General features: G+C 35.9%; 1 protein-coding gene across 1 annotated transcript; it reads right to left on the minus strand.

Annotated features, from left to right (window-relative positions):
- On the minus strand, positions 9376-11435 carry LOC109711936 (protein FAR1-RELATED SEQUENCE 5-like). The gene is made up of 2 exons (XM_020235311.1): positions 9793-11435; positions 9376-9704 (listed from the first exon to the last, which is right to left on the minus strand). Exons 1-2 carry the CDS (start codon positions 11215-11217, stop codon positions 9630-9632), a joined length of 1500 nt encoding a protein of 499 aa, XP_020090900.1. The 5' UTR covers positions 11218-11435; the 3' UTR covers positions 9376-9629.

The raw sequence follows: 17599 nt of genomic DNA on the forward strand, positions 1-17599 counted from the left end.
AGCTCTATCATGGCAACCAAGTATACTGTGATGAAATAGGTAACTGTCAAGTATACTACATGTCTCAACCCTATGCTATATGCATGTAAATGTAATCCAACTACTAAGCCTATCTAGTAGTGATTGTTCATTCTCAAACCGTGTCGATTTCCATTTCCAATTAAGGACCTACCCAAGGTAGTCCAGCTTGTGCCGCCTAAGTGCCTGTGGTAGCCCAACATCCCTACTCTTGGAATGTGTCTGTCCCACTCGACCCCGTAGGCTTCTCAATATCGCACGAGCGAACAAAAATCGCATAGGCCAACTCCGGAGTGCCGGCTTGTGGGGAGCGACCCTCACAAGCATGTGCGAATGAGCACAAATGGCAAACAAGCAAGGTCACGGTCTCAAGTACCCAATCCTCATGTCTCTAACATGGTATAGTCACTAGTATCCCAAAGATCTAGTTCAAGTCATAATGTGAAGTCCCAACACACACTTGCTTAGTGCCTCTTTATGACACTTAAGCTCCACAACTAATCATGTTCCAATTAAGACATTAACATTAATGCTCACTATGCCCCGGGCCCCAATGCCTCTTCATGACATTGGCCCAATCTCACATATCATCTAAGTCCCTAAGCCTCTCTAGGCTTTCAAAAATCCCTAATGTCACATCTGGTATATGGTTTGAATGCATGAAAGCAAGGTTCGTTTTCATAATAGGGATTACAATTTCAAATCGCAACTAGAATGCTAGGCCACACATGCATGCTCTCTACTATATAGAGGTCCCAAAATTTACTACACATAACCTATGCATGTTAAGCATTCTAAAATTCATAATAAATACATATAACAAGAATATGCATGCTTTTTCATTTAACGGCACAAAGTTAAGCACAAATGAGAATTTCTCATTGTGTGGCTAGGTCAAACCCACCGAACCGTCGCGTAGGGTCTCGATTCGCCGAACAAAGTTGTCCACGAGCCTCAAGATAACCTAAAAGTGATCAGCGACAAGATACACGGGCATTACGATCATCGCATAATATCAAACTTTAACAAATTTAGCAAAAGGGCTAAAACTCACCCAACGCGTGGAAAAACTCTCTCAAGCTCCAAATGGGAGCTAAATCCCTTCCAATCCAAGCCCAAGGAAGGTTCTAATCCAATCAATTTAACCCCAAAAGCCCTAGATCAAGAAGCCCCAAAAATCAACCCTAAATCTCATTTCTAGGGTTCCATCTACCAAAAAGCCTCAAATCAAGGTCTAGAGGGAGGGAAAGAGCAACAAACCTCTAAGAAGCTCCAATCCAAGCTCAAAGGATGATGATCTTCCCCTTTGCAAGCTCCAAGTCCAAGCCTTCAAGCATCAACAAGGTGAGAAGAGGAAAAAAGGGGGCAAAGAAGTGCTCCAAGTCCACCAAAACCCTTTCCTTCTCCTTCCTCTCCTCCTTCTTCTTCTCTTTCTCCTTCTCTCTCTAGCAAAGGTGTGGGAAGAGTGTGAGGAGGGGAAATGAGAAGAAGAGAGAGGGAATGGGTCATATAGACCCTCTATTGTAACAAAATCCCAAGAGGCCCCTCAAAAATCCAAAATTGCATCAGCCCGGTCTGGGCAGTTTTCGCCCAGAGGGACCGGTCTCTCCCCAGCAGGGACCGGTCTCTCGCTGCGAACCCGAAAATCCAACGTTCGGGAACCGGTCTCTCTCTGCGCGGGACCGGTCTCTCACTGCGAAGACGCGTTCGGGAACCGGTCTCGCTTGCCAGGGACCGGTTGCCTCAGGCTGCCTCAACACTGCTCACTGGGGGAACCGGTCTCTCCTTCCAAGGACCGGTCCCCGAGAGTAAAAACTCTCAGGACTTGTCCAAAGTTCCAGATTTCGAACTTTTCGGGTCGGGAAACATTCTACAATCCTCCACCAAGTGTGGAAAAGCTCGAAACACATCCAAACACTCGAACCTCGCAATTTGCAAAGGTCCAGTGTGTTACAATGAGCCTCCCTCAAGATGTCCTCTCGGATCTCTGAATCCACACACACACACAGTCAGTCCGTGTACCGCAGTACTCCTGAACTATCCAAAGCAAAACCCTCAGCCTGTCCCCTAATTAACTGCTCTCGAATCCTCAACAAATGCGGATCTCCACTATATTTCTCCCGGATCTTATCCAACAGAGTGGGCTGCAAGACCAGAGATATCAGTCTTGCAGTAGACCCAGGGGACACTACCTCAAGCCTCAGCCGCTGTAGCTCCTCAAGTAGCGGTCTCTGCTGAGTGATCAACAATCTCAAGCTCTGCACTGCCCTCCTGCTCAACGCATTTGCCACTACATTCGCCCTGCCGGGATGATACTGAATACTAATGTCATAGTCCTTTAGTAGCTCTAGCCACCGGCGCTGCCTCAGATTCAATTCCTTTTGAGTGAACAGATACTTGAGACTTTTATGATCGGTGAAAACCTCGCAGTGCTCGCCGTACAAATAATGCCGCCACAACTTCAAAGTAAAGACTGCCGCTGCAAGCTCCAAATTATGCGTAGGGTAATTCTTCTCATAATCCTTTAATTGCCGTGAAGCATAAGCAATCACCCTACCATGCTGTATCAGCACACAACCCAATCCGTTGTGCAATGCATCACTATAGATCACAAATCTTTCCCCCATCACAGGAAGGGCAAGGATAGGAGCTGTCATCAATCTCTGTCTCAACTCGTCGAAGCTCCTTTGGCAGTCCTCACTCCAAACAAACCGAATCTCCTTTCGTGTCAACCTGGTAAGGGGTGTGGAAAGCTTCGCAAAGCCCTCCACAAACCGACGATAATATCCTGCTAGTCCCAGAAAACTACGCAACTCAGTCACCATCGTCGGTCTGGGCCAATCCCGAATAGCATCAATCTTCTTAGGGTCTACTGCCACTCCCTCTGCAGAAATTACGTGGCCCAAGAAAACAACTTCCCGCAACCAAACCTCACACTTTTTAACTTGGCATACAGCTTCTTCTCTCACAGAAGCTGTAGCACAATCCTCAAGTGCTCCTCATGCTCAGCATCACTATGGGAGTAAATTAGAATGTTATCGATGAAGACTACTACAAATTTATCCAAAAACGGCTTGAATATCCTGTTCATCAAATCCATGAATGCGGCAGGGGCATTCGTCAATCCAAAAGGCATGACCGTAAACTCATAATGCCCGTACTGAGTACGAAAAGCCGTCTTGGAAGTATCCTCGGCCCTCATCCTTAGCTGGTGGTAACCGGACTGAAGATCAATCTTTGAGAAGACGAAGGATCCCTGCAACTGATCAAATAAATCATCAATGCACAGCAGTAGATACTTGTTCTTGATGGTCACTTTATTCAGCTCCCGGTAATCCACACATAACCTGAGCGAACCATCATTCTTCTTTACAAATAACACCGGCACTCCCCAAGGCGACACACTGGGTCTCACATACCCCTTGTCCATCAGATCCTGAAGCTGCGTCTTTAGCTCTCTCAGCTCTGCCGGCGCCATCGGATAAGATACCTTAGAGATTGGTGCAGTTCCAGGAACTACATCAATCACGAACTCAATCTCCTTCAACTCAGGGGGAAACACATCCGGGAACTCGCGAACTACAGGAATATCCTCGAGTCCCGGCGCCGCCGTAGGTACCTCTACTACCGTCGCCAGAGTCTGTCGACCGAAATTTGAGATACGTGCTCTTATATATACTAGATTACTAGTTGAGTGTACGTGCAAATGCACGTAACAATTATTATAATTTATTTCAAATCGATATAAATTTGTACATTATATATATTCAAAATTTTACAATAAAAATTATATTTATAAATAAATATGTTATATTTTATTAGAAAATATTTACAATATGTTTTGTTTTTTATATACATCGAACATTTTTATATATTTTTTGATTTTTTATTAATCAAATTTAAATATGTGTTTTAAACTAAAAGTATCAAAATTTAATTCACATTTACTTTAAAATTTAAAATTTAATTTTGATCCACTTAAATAAAAAATTAATTATTAATTCAAATTTGATATCAAAAAATAAATTTAATTCATAATTTAAACTCAAATTTTAATTTTAATGTAAAATAGATGAATAGGAATGCTATTTTTTTAACAAATTGATCATAACACTTTGTTTTTATTTGAAATATTTTTTAACAAATTGATTATAATCATTCGTAGGATTGAATTTACAAATAGATAGGAATACTATTTTTTAATAGATTGATCATAACTGTTCTTATTTGAGATTTTTTTAACAAATTGATCATAACCATTTGTAGGGAATAGATTTTTATATATAGTAGAGATTTAATAGATTGATCATAACCGCTCGTTTTTATTTGAGATATTTTTAACAAATTAATCATAATCATTCGTATGAAATATTATTTTATATTTAATAGATTGTTCATAATCGTTCGTTTTTATTTGAGATATTTTTAACAAATTAATCATAACCATTCGTAGGAAATATTATTTTATTCTTTTTGGATTCCGTCTGTCATTGTTGGAATTCCTAATATACGCTTTTATATATAGTATAGATTTGAGATATTTTTAACAAATTAATCATAATCATTCATATGGAATATTATTTTATATTTAATAGATTGATCATAATCCACTACAACAGAATTAGGTTATAGGGACACATGTTTGGGACACTTTTGAGTAAGTGTCTCATTTATGCTAAAACATAAAAACACATCTATTAATGCCTAAATATAAAGCCCAATCCAATCAAAAATAAAAGATTACTCTACTCAACCCACCACACCCAGTCCATTTGGCCCGATTACAAACAGAAAAGAAAAAAAAAAAATCAATTACCATCTTTTCTTATCTCTTCACTCAATCCACTGAAATTCTAGACGAAGAGCCTTTACTGTCGTCCTCCTCCGCTACCGCAGCCAACGAGATAGAGTTTCGGCGGTTGCTAAATGTTTAAATAAGTGTTGGTAAATTAACAGCACTCTTTTAGGTTATAGTGACACTCTTTAACTGTCACTATATACCTAGCGACCCCACATATAGCAACACTTTTTAAAAGTGTCGAAATTTTAGCCTAGCTAGATTTTTGACCTATGTCCTATCATTTTAAATGGTCGCTATAGACCGTTTTTGTTTAGTATATCGTTCGTTTTTATTTGATTTTTAACAAATTAATCATAACCATTCGAGGCGATATATTTTTATTCGTTTTGGCATTCCGTTGAATTCCATATAGCGCTTTTTATATTATTAGTATTAGATGATGTATAGTATAGATATAGATTGAATGCCCTGATTTTTAATAGATTATCATAACGCTTCTTTTTAATGATAAACTGTTCGTTTTTAACTATTTCGTTTTTTAATTGATCATAATTCGTTGTGTAGGCCTCGATAAAATTAAATTGTTACAGATTTTGATCATTAACCGTTCGTTTTTTAATTGATGAAAACGATGAATAATTAAATTTGTATCCAATTAATTTATTTACGACTTTAATTTTTTTTTAATTAAATTTATAATATAATTTAATTTTGATTTATATTAAATTAACAATTATCATAATCGTTTCATTTATTAATTGTATCAAACACATTCATAGATTGAATTTATGCTGATAAGAATCTCTAACTTTTAGCAGATTGATCTAACCGTTCATTTTAATTGATACAACCGTTCTGTCGATTGGATTTATAGATGGATAAGAATGTTATTTTTTAACAAATTGATCGTTCTTATTTAGATTTTTTTAATAAACTGATATATCTGTTTGTAGGTAAATATAGAAAAATATTTATTTTATCCTTTGGGATTCTGAGATTATATCGATAGTACCAAGATAGAAACTTATAATATCATATACGGGATATAGGAAATATTAGTTTATTCACTTTTATATATATATATATAAATAAATAATATAAAAATAATATTATATATATATTATATATATTATTATTATATATATATATTATTAATATTATATATATTATTATATATATAGTATATATATATAGTAGAGTCAGGTTAATCATATAAATAGAAAACTATTATTTTATTCTATTTTGGATTGTGAAGATAATATCGGATAGCACCAAGTAGAAAACTATAATGATATGTCATATGGGCATATAGGGAATATTATTTATTCAGCTTTAAGTATATAGTATAATAGATTCCGGTAGATACTATCCGGATAGCACAGAGGCGGCTCACATCATGCCTAATCATACATTTTTCAATCAAAGGCTAAAGAAACTAATAGCACCAATAGCTTTGGAGCTCATGATAGTATTCCAGGCCTATTATTATTATTAATATATTTAATATATATAATATATATAATATATATAAATATATATCATATTCATATTTATAGAGTCCAGGCTATGTGCTTGTAAAATACAAGTCCACTTAGTGCTTGTAAATTTTTACCGTTAATCTACTCGTCGGATCATTTTCAATCATTAGATTATATATTCAACCACCACCATTCAACCTGAGGAGCTCCAATCATCCTAACCGCATATCTCTTCAATTAATGGTAAAAATCTACAAGCACTTGAAACTTGTATTTAAAAGCATAGGAGCCAATTACTTATATAATTATATATATATATATATATATATATTATATTATATTATATATATATATTACTATATATATATAGGTCTGGTACTTATGCTATGCATGCACGAACATCTTGGTGCCTACCAAGTTTTTCACCTTGTAGATTTACCATTTTTCATCATTCACCTGTTAGCATTCATACTATTCAACCAACCCTACTCAACACCAGGGGCCCACATCATCCTTGAACGCACATTTTAATCCAATGTGGCCAAAAACTTAGTGCACCACATAACTTGGTCTATAATAGCATAGTTAGTATATTGTATATATATATTATATATATTAATATATATAATATATAATAGAGTAGAGCCTAGTGCTAGCCAACCAGAGAGCCTGTGCTTGGCATTTGTACTGTGATCGCTCGCCTCGAGATCCGGCCGGCAGTAAAAGGTTGAACTAAGACGGACGCATAAATAGTCGCCTTACTCTCTCTCCTCTCTCTAACGTGAACCCTCTCTCTTTTCCTCTGGCAGATCCACCCTCTCTCTCTCTCTCTTTCTCTGCGTCCCCACCAGATCTATATATCTTGTTTTTTTTTTTTCTTTTCTCCCTCCAATCTTCTTTCCTCTTTCCCTTTCATCACCGGAGCGCCCTCTCACGACGCCTTCCGGGCCGCGGCGCATAAAGTGGCGTCCTCTCTCTCTTCTCCCTCTCTGGTTCCCAAACCAGACCATTTTCCCTTTTATTTTTTTTCATTTCTCCCTCCATCTCTCTTCTCTTTCTCCTTCTTGATCGTGTGGTCTCACGCGACGCCTTCCGGCGTTGCAGCGCTACTCATCCGGACGCGCCTACGCCTTCCGCCGACGCCTTCCAGCCTTCTAGCCAGCGCGCTATTACGATCGCTCCGGCCGCACTGCGCTCCCTGGCCGTGAGAGTGATCGATCCCGAGCAACGATCTGAGGATAGTTTTCTCAACCTGCGCAACCAGGTATATTATATTTAAGTGAAAATGGCGTCTTCCTGGTGTGATGGAAGGCACTACCATTGTCCATGCATTAAATTAGATTAAGAGGAACTACCATTAAAAGGACTTACAACTTGTATTATTAAGATGCAAATATTTTTGTTGCCATCATAAAGGACTAACATCAGGTGATCTGCACATTGTATTTTGTTTGTCGAAAATTGCAATATAAGTATTACTCCGCCACATATATACATCAATAGATTTAATTCTGGATTGTTTAGATGCCCAGAACTTAATATATTCATATTATTCTTCTTTTAACTTATTTAACTCTTTCATTATTTGTTCATTAGGATTTATTGGCCTTCCTACAAAGCAGCTAAGTAAACAAGAAATGACCTTACACATGACGAGAATCCTACAGAGAGAAATAAAATCGGCTGTGCTATTTGTCTGATTTCGTGCTTCATTTATTGAAATAAACTATCTCTCATTTATTTACAAAAAAGGAGAATGCCTGACACCATGTTAATTTAATTATTTGCGCAGTTGATTTGATGCATCTACTACAAATTTTCCTTGAAGAAATAAACAGTTCGTCAAATTAATAATATAGCTTTTATAAGACTTCACAGCAAGTTAGAAGTAAAGAAATTTTTTGGATGTGAAATATGGAAAGTATAACGATAAACTATTGTGATTTTTTTATGTGGTGCGATAAAGTGAAATCCAAAGAACTTTTAGAACAAGAAAGTTCTACTCTTTTAAATTTGAAGGAAAGTGTAGACTCTGAACTAGCAGCATATTCTCTAAAAGCTTCAAATGAAGAGATGCTTCAATGTATAAACTGTAAGTTGTCTAGTTTGGTTGAGCAAATGGAGAATCTGAAAAATGGAGTTGAAGAAGCGTCTAGAAGGACAACAGCAATGGTGGAAAGAATTGAAGCTGAAAGAAAAATTTTTATTGTATTCATTTTAGTAATTATATGTGTTAAACTTCTATTCGTCTAAATGTAATATGATCCACTGTGTTCATTTGAGGTGTATGTAGGATATTTGCCTCACTTTTAATTTATGAACCAACCTTGACAATTTCATGTGATCACTCGATGATGTGGTGCAGCTTCGTCTCAATGAATCCACTGATTCATCTGTGTTTATAATGTACTTCAAAATTGTGTATGCTTACATTAAACTGCATCTCCCAGTACTTGGCTGATCAACTTGTCCGCAATAAGATGACCGATCAGTTAGCTAGTCTACAACAGTTGGCTTGCATGCCCATCAGCCTTCATGATTTAGCATTTTCCAATTTTTTAGCTTAATGTTAATTACAATTATTTTACAAGTCCAGTTCATTTCCAATTTTTTGTCTAGTTCATTTCCAATTTCAAACTTTCACACATTGATTCATTTATGCTTCCACAATGTCCGAAGAGGTCGTGTTCAATGAAGTCTATGCTAAAAAATGCTCGGTTAATATATCACATTTAAATCCCCCAACAACATCTCTTTGAAGCAGAAGCACAAGCTCCGAATTGGAGCTCTTGGTTTAGGGGCTCAGAATCTTCATTCAGCTTCTTGCCAAAGAAAAAGCTTCAGACTTCTCTATTAACAGCAAAAAGAGATAATATCATCTATTTTTATCAAACAAAAACATTGAACAAGGAAGCATGAAACAGCAAAAAGAGATGATATAACGAAACAAAGGAGCTAGCAAAGAATACAGAAGGAAAAGAAAGATTTTGCATGAAGAACACAAAAAGTGAAAGTGCTCCCATACGAGTAGTTTCAGTTTCTTAGTCCACAGACAAGGACTATCTACAAGCAAAAGTCGAGGAGATGAGCTTCAATGATTCAGAACAAAAAACGGACCTCGAAATAACAAAATGAAAGCAAAGAAAACGGTGATCTAGAATTGTTATACATATCCAAAACAATAAGCACAATAATGTTCAACAATCTGCAAATAAGTTGTGTGCACAACAATCTGCAAAGTAAAGTCAGGTACAACACTGATTTAGCACAACAATCTCCAAAAACTTTGGCACAACAATCTGCAAAGGTACAACACTGATTTGTTCTTGCTTTTAAGTCTCTTCGTCATCGGTTTCTTCAAGCCTCTCGCTAAAACTTGGATCGTTAGATGGCACTTCATCAACAATCTGCAAATAATATTAATATTAGCATATTGTGAATAATAAGGAATGTAAAAATATATGAAGAAAATAAAGAAAATGGAATTTATTATACCTCCTTACAAGTCCTAATGTTGTGTCCTTTTTTACCACATTGCTTGCAAGTTCTTGGCACCCTAATCTTTTTTTCAATGGAAGGCTTAAACCTTTGTGGTTTTCTCTTTCCTTTACATTGTGATTGAGGAGGATCTTTAATCGTGCATTCTGATGCAAGCATATTTACTTGGCTTGATTGTGAAATTACGATTCTGTGAAGACTAATTGAAGGCTCCTTGATTGTCGCTTCCTCACTTTCAAACATTTGATTAATTGATGTTAGTGTATCAATTCCTTCTCTAATTATCTGACATGCAGTTTCATGTGCCTTAAGATTTTTTGAACCTTCAAAGATAAATTTTTGCATTTCTAATGTAAGGGAATCAAACCTTCGAGATCTACAAAACGAGGAACCATCACTCATTTCTGTACTATTGCTTGGTATTCTCTTTTTTGCATTCTTAGTCCACCTATTTAATATATAATGAGGTGGGATGTTATAAATCTCAATATAATGCATTACTTTAAGCGCATGAGCACATAAGAGGCCATAAAATTCAAACAATTTACAAGTGCAGGATACCATATTTTCGGGCCTTACAACAGTCACTATATATGTGCACATCCATTGTCTTGAAGTGGACGAGTGTGATATAGAGCTGATCTTATATAGTGAATCTTTTTTCAACTCAATCAACTTATAACCCGTCGTCGCTCTTAATTGAGTCTTAAATTCTGAAAAAATATTTCTTGTGTATATGCGGCGTGCATCTTTCTCAATTGGATCATCTGACCATAAACTGGGCTCTCTATCCTTTGTCATAAAATCCTCTAAATCCTCTCTCTCATATTGATTATGTGTCATTTTCTCAAATTGCATGACAAACTTGAATATTGATGTATGTGCATCTAACCATATTTTTGCAACGGCATTCATACTTTCACTACGTTGTGACGTAGACATATTGGCAAAGAAAGTATCTCGAAAATATGCAGGAATCCATTGATGTCGAATATTCCATAGCAACCGAAGATGGTTATTTTCATGCAATTCATATTTATCAAGCATTGTTATCCACGCATCCTCAAACTCCTCAATGCTTAAACTACAATTTATGCATTCTTTCAAATCATTTTCAAAGCCATCCTTAGTGTTATAAAGCACACCAAAATGCTCCTTTGCTTTTCTCATCACATGCCACTGACAACACCTATGAACAGTGGTTGGAAAGACTTCCTCAATGGCCTTTTTCATAGCAGGATCTTGATCAGTAATAATAGCTTTTGGGTGTCTACCATACATGGCTTTAATCCATGTTTCAAACAACCAAGCAAATGTATTAGCAGTCTCATCTCTAATGAGAGCACACCCGAAAAATATAGACTGCAAATGATGATTAACCCCTATAAAAGGAGCAAATGGCATACTATATTTATTCGTCATATAAGTTGTATCGAAAGTGACAACATCGCCAAAATGCTCATATGCTAATCTTGATCTTCCATCTACCCAAAATATGTTCCGAGCCCGCTGTTGGTCATCAACATCAATAGCATAGAAGAATAACGGATCTTTAGATTGAAGCTCACGAAAATAATTAAGCGCACTTGCTACATCTATTCCAATAAGGTTTCTATTTTTCTCAGCAACTTTATTACTTAAATCTTTTTTACGATGAAAGTGAAATATATGTCTTCTCCTCCCCTTGCTTGCATAAAGCCATAATTTTGTGAAATGGAAATATTGTTCATTCAACATATGAATTAATTCTTTTTGCCTCCTTGTAATAGCACGATGCGACTCGATAAAATCGATTTTAGAAAGCTGAAACGATTAATTTCAGATTGTGTTCGTTGTCGCCGACACCGACAGTAATCACCCCATTTTCTCATGATCATCTATCCTCATACAATCTGACCTTTCCACCACTCTCGTCGAGTTAGAAAATTGCTTTTTAGGCTATTGCTACCTTCTGAATTTTTGGCATGAACTTTTTCGATAGTTGGGATTTAGAAGACTGCTTTGAGAGAATACAATAGTTTAACAGATTGATGCAACATGCTTTTTTGCACTTATAATGGTATGTTTTTCTTAACTAAAACCACCCAATTTAAAAGCAAGTCATCATGTGAACTTTTTAAGCATCTTCTATAGAGTTGAATTCCAAACAAACGTGCTCTCAAGCGATTGTAGTGTTCATTCACATGATCTGTTCAGCAGTAGCAATTTGTTCACATTCTCATCTAAGCATCATTTTCAACATACAATATGTGGGCAAGCCGAGAAAACAAGAAGAAGCAATTAGTCAGGAACCATATTCCGCTCATTTATTAACCTCCTATAGATAAATCAAATTATATTACTATAAAATAGCTCAAATAATAGAAAAAAATTGATAACTCTACATTTATAATAATGACGAAATGAGTAGAATAAAATTAGATAGCTATCAAGTGACGGACAATTTTTATTTGTCGATATGCTGCACAAATTTATGCTCATACATATTTGAGAATACGCTCAACAAAAGAATGATTTTTTGCTTTCTAGAGGTGCTTCAACCTCATAATTCATTTCTCATGTAAAAATGAATACCTTATGTAAAAATGACATAATGACTAATCCCAAGAACTGAGGATCCATGAGATTAAAACAACATCCCCAGCCAAAAAGGTAATTTCCAAGAGCACTTCAAAAGAAATGCTTCATCTAGTTGACTCAATTATTCATGTATTTCCATTCGTCACCAAACGAAAAAATTATCAAAAACCAAATCAAAACGACAACAAAAACAAAGATCTAGGCGAGATGCTTACCTTCGAGATTGCCGAACGGCGTAACGGACGAGGTGCGGGAACGCCACAGTGGAGAACAAATCTCAGATCGATTGCCGCGGATCGAATCGCGAGTAGCTCACGGGCCGAGTGCCGCGCTCGTCAGGGAGCTGATATTGTAGCCGCAGGCCCGGGAAGGCGCGACGGCGGAGGGGTCTTCCGGGATGAACTTTAGCGCGCGGCCCGGAAAGCTTCCGCGCGAGTCGGGTCGCGTCCATCGAGAATTGTTAGCGCCGCGGCCCGAAAGGCGTCGGCGCGGCAGGTGGCAGACTTACTTCGGCGATCGTACGAGCGTCGATAGGGATAGATGACGCACCAACGTAAGAGGGAAAGAGAAGAATATGGGAGAAAAAAAGAATAAGAATAGATCTGGTGGGGAACTCAGAGAGAGAGAGGGAAGAGAAAGACGGGGGTTGTAGAGAAAGAAAAAAGAGAGCAGAAGTTGGGTTGCAGAGGGAAAAGAGAGAGGGGTTCCACGTCGTAGAGAGCAGAAAAGAGAGAAGAAGAGAGTCAAGCGCCGTTATTTGGGCCTGCGTCTTAGTTCCACCAATAATATGCGCGGATCTCGAGCGAGCCGATTCGCAATGGTGAAAAAGTCCAACGCATCAAGAGCTCGCTGTGACTTTTAAAAGCACAGGAGCTGCTACTCTATATATATATATATTATCTATATATATCTATATATATAAGTAGTATACTAGAAGTGAGGCTACCTATGGCTATCGGAAGCAAGGAACTTCGATGCTTCCCAGTTCGTTTTCGATGTTGCGACTTTCGAATCGATGATCGGCTCCGTTAAACCTTGATCTAGAGTGTTTGAAGTACCTAGAAAATAATTTAGATTTTACGATATTATTTGTAGTGACGAGGGGCCAAAATCAACGCTTGAAAATAGAAATCTTACAAAATGTAACAATATACGACATAAAATTTTAATAAAGAATACTTGATCTTGTTTTTATAGTAGATAATAAGGAATTTTCTATCAAAATTCTCACGTGATTTCGGATATTTCTACACCAGTTAAAACTCTGCAAACGCATTCACTACGGTCATTGAAATTCTGCTGATTTTGAGTCCATTACGATCACTAGGCAAATGATATTGAAAATAATAAATCTATATTTCTAGGCACTCCAATACTCTAGATCAAGTTAAACGAGCCGTCATCGACGATTTAAAAAGTCCAACATCGAAAACGAACTGGAAGGCACGAAGGCTCCGTGCTTCCATAGCATAGTAGCCATTCACTCTATATATAAATTATATATATATAATATATATATATATATAATTTAGAAATGCTATATACTATCATAGTCCAAGCGCCTTGCTACTCTAAATTTTGGCCGTCGATAAAAGAATGTGCGGTTAGATTGATAGTGATGCCGCGGTTAAATTAATAGTGGTCCCTAGGGTAGTGGGTGTTGTTAATAGTATTATCTACGATGGAAGATCAAAGGGGATATTTTAATGGTAGGAAACTACAAATAGACCAAACGGTTTGCTAACTATCAACTATAAGATGGTAAAAAGCGGACTATATATATATATAATATAATGGAGTAAAATAAATAGGCTTAAATGAACTATGTCCTCAAACTAGAATCAAGTAAAGTTTAGTCCGCCAAATTTAATTTACTTTAATTTCTGACTTTACATTTAAAAAAAAATTTATGCTATCTAGTTTATTCTTTTTTAGAAACAATTTAACTAAATATATTTAATAATATATATAGTTTCGAACTTGAAGAAACTACATACAACCACAATTTGTGCACTTGCTCTAAAATGGTTGGTAACTTTTCATAAATTATGTAAATTGTTTATACATTATTGACTAAATATAATGTTCACTGATATAAATAATTATTATATATAATATATATTATACATTAATAATTGATATGTGAAATATTACTGCACAGTCTGGCCGCATGCTATATTAATCAATTAGATGGGCAATATATGATATTATTATAAGCAATCAAAAGAATCAACATCAGAAATAAAAATTAAATTTAAGGATCAAAATGCATTAGATTTCTAGATTGGGGATGGAAATCTGGCAATTTAGCCGTACAATAGCTACTTGGTGGCATTAGGGAAATTGGAATTTTCGTTCAAACAGCTTGATGCGATGAGTAGAAAAATAATAGTCACTTAGAGTTAAGCGTAAAATGTCAATAAAATTGTAAAATTAAAGCCACTTTAAAATGGCACCAATTGCATTCTCTTTTTTTTGAAATTAGCCCTTAAACATTTTGTTATATAATTGGCATATTCACTCTTGAACTTTTTTCACTTTAATGCTGGTCCTCTAATTTCGAATTGTTTTCGTTAGGGATATTCGCCTCTGGCTTCATGGTTGACCTTAAACTTTTTATTTTAATTTAACTTTTGTTAAGAATATAATTGACGGCATCCCTTAGAGCAATGCAAAGGCTTGACGATGGTACTGGAGGTCCTAGAGTTCAAATACTATGGATTCACATTCTTGCTAAGTTTATTTAAATGAAAAACAAGCGGGTAGCGTGCAATGCTAGTTTCTCAGAAAAAAAAAAAAATAAAAAAATTTGTTAGATATAAATTTTTTTTTGTAATTAGATTCCAATGTTTAAACAACTCATTCTAGAGCAAACTATGTGGGCCATACTAACATAAAATAAAAGTGGAAGAGCTGATTTTTTTTTTTTCAACCCTACAAAAGAGCTTTACATTAAATAAACTAAACTTCGAAACCCAGGGGGGGGGGGGGGGGGGTGGGGGCGGGGGGGGGGGGGGGGGGGGGGTGGGGGGGGGGGGGGGGGGGGAAAATATAATTAAAGATTAAGGGCTGTGTTTTGGATTCGCTTTTTTTTTCAGCATCCTGAAAAATCGGAATCGGAATGGATAATCCGTTGTGAGTAGTTTGGTAGGCGGAGTCCATTCCGAATTCCGATTCCAAGAGTGAATGTGACATCCCAATCACCACTTTTCAATCCGGCCATAAGAGACTGATTGAAGTTGAATCCGACGGAATGGATATTATTCGAATTAATTTTCATTTTTCAATTTTTTAATATATAAATGATTAAAATTTAAAATTAAAATATATAATTTTAAATATTAATTTAAACCTAAATTAAAAAATTAAAATTTAATCAAAGTATTTCGATCTAACTTATGAATATTGAATTTAAATTAATTTTAATTTTATATAAAATTTTATTCAATTTTAATTTTCAAACTTAAATTAAATTTATGGATTCAATTAAAATTTAAATGTAATTTAAGTTTGAATTGAATCATTAAAATTTAGTTTCATATTTGAATATCCATCAACTCAAAAATTATTTTTTTAAAAAAATAGATTTAAAATTGACATTGTTTCAAAATTTTGATGTAATTTAATAATTTTATTCTATGAATCTGAATTTAACGTATTAATATATTTATAAGATATGTTAGTATACTAAATTTGATTACTTTTTATATCCACCTGAACCAAACACTGGATAATGGGAATGATATTCGATTCGAAATTCGGTGATGAACCAAACAGAATTAGATAATTAAGTCATTTGATCCGATTCATCTTATTTGATTCGATTCATATTCCGACTCCAACTTCGAACCAAAACCCTAACTAGTTGCCTCTCGCTGGCGCAGTGAAAACATTTCCTGAGGGTAAACCAAACACTTTAGGTGAACATAATATAATGCAATAAAGGGCAATTAATGTTTGGAGACGTAGCACAAACTTCAATCAAATTCGAATCTCGTAAGCAAATTAAGTATGATCCTCTTTACTGGAGGCTATCAATGGAAAGCATTCTATGCGAACTCACTAGCAAGTTATAAAAAAGGAGAAGGATGATCCATCTTACTGGGGAGGCCGTCTCAGTTCCCAAACGAGCATAAGCTTCTTCATTACTATCATGCTGTAAAAAGCACTTCTGCAAGGCTTGAAAAAGTAGAGCACAACATCCAACATGGGTAGATAAGTTTCGAAAGAGAAGAAGTTTTCATTAAAAAAGAGTTTGCATCATAGAACTTAATGAATAGCAACCAATTACCAGAAGGCTCAAAATTACCATTTACTAAGGTAACAAGCGCAAAAAATGAAATAGTACAAAGCCAAATGAACCAAAAAACTTCCGTTCCACCCCCATCTAATAAGGCATACTTTTCGAAAATATTGCGGCAATAGTATACTTCACTCTGCGAATGTTCTGTAGTTTTCTTATACATGAAAAATAGTATAAGGGATCTATTGTAAATAATTCTACAATTTTCCACCCCGCGCCGTAAAAGTGAAATCTGAGAACAACGAATAAAACCTTTAATTGTTATCCGTCGCGTAAGAGGAGTATTCTCAACTTTAACAAAGAGACAATTATAAACTGGTCGGTGCAAGGTGGACAAGTTTATAGCCTATTTGCGACCCCCAACCCCTGATACACAATGTAACATACGGTTTCTTCCCGTCTGTTTAGAATAAAAAGTTTCAGGCTTTCTGAAACTCCACGCAATATGTATACTGTTTGTGAACGCATCTCTCATATTCTACATAAACAAGAGCATTACAAAGCTAAAAAAGAAAATCTCGTACACACATGTGCATAGAATAAAAGGTTATAATCGTCAAATGCAATAACGGTAGAACCCTGCAGATCATCTATCAACATAATAACCCATATAATCAGAATTTTAATTCTCTCCCCAGAAATCTGTTGCTCTTCAGTTAGTAACGCATTTTTTTAGTGGGGGTGTCATCCAATTTCATGTTGAGAAAGTTGGTTTTATATTAAGCAAAAACTTCTCTATTGGGGACTTCCTGTAAATAGAAAGGATACATGAAGGGTAAACGATGTATAAAAATTCTCATTTTGCAGGATCTATGTGTGAACGGATCTGTCTATCTCAAAGAAAACTGCAAAAATACTAGAAGACAAAAATAGCACACCGTTCTTGGTTTCATAATGTTGCAGCATAGCTATGAGAGGACT

This window comes from Ananas comosus, linkage group 6, assembly GCF_001540865.1.
Source record: "Ananas comosus cultivar F153 linkage group 6, ASM154086v1, whole genome shotgun sequence".
Taxonomy (NCBI): domain Eukaryota; kingdom Viridiplantae; phylum Streptophyta; class Magnoliopsida; order Poales; family Bromeliaceae; genus Ananas; species Ananas comosus.

Excerpts from the sequence above, each read along its gene's own strand:
- LOC109711936 (XM_020235311.1), bottom strand. The coding sequence starts at position 11,217 with ATGACGAATAAATATAGTATGCCATTTGCTCCTTTTATAGGGGTTAAT. Across the intron at positions 9,705-9,792 it reads ACATTAGGACTTGTAAGGAG|ATTGTTGATGAAGTGCCATC; the intron begins GTATAATAAATT and ends TATTATTTGCAG.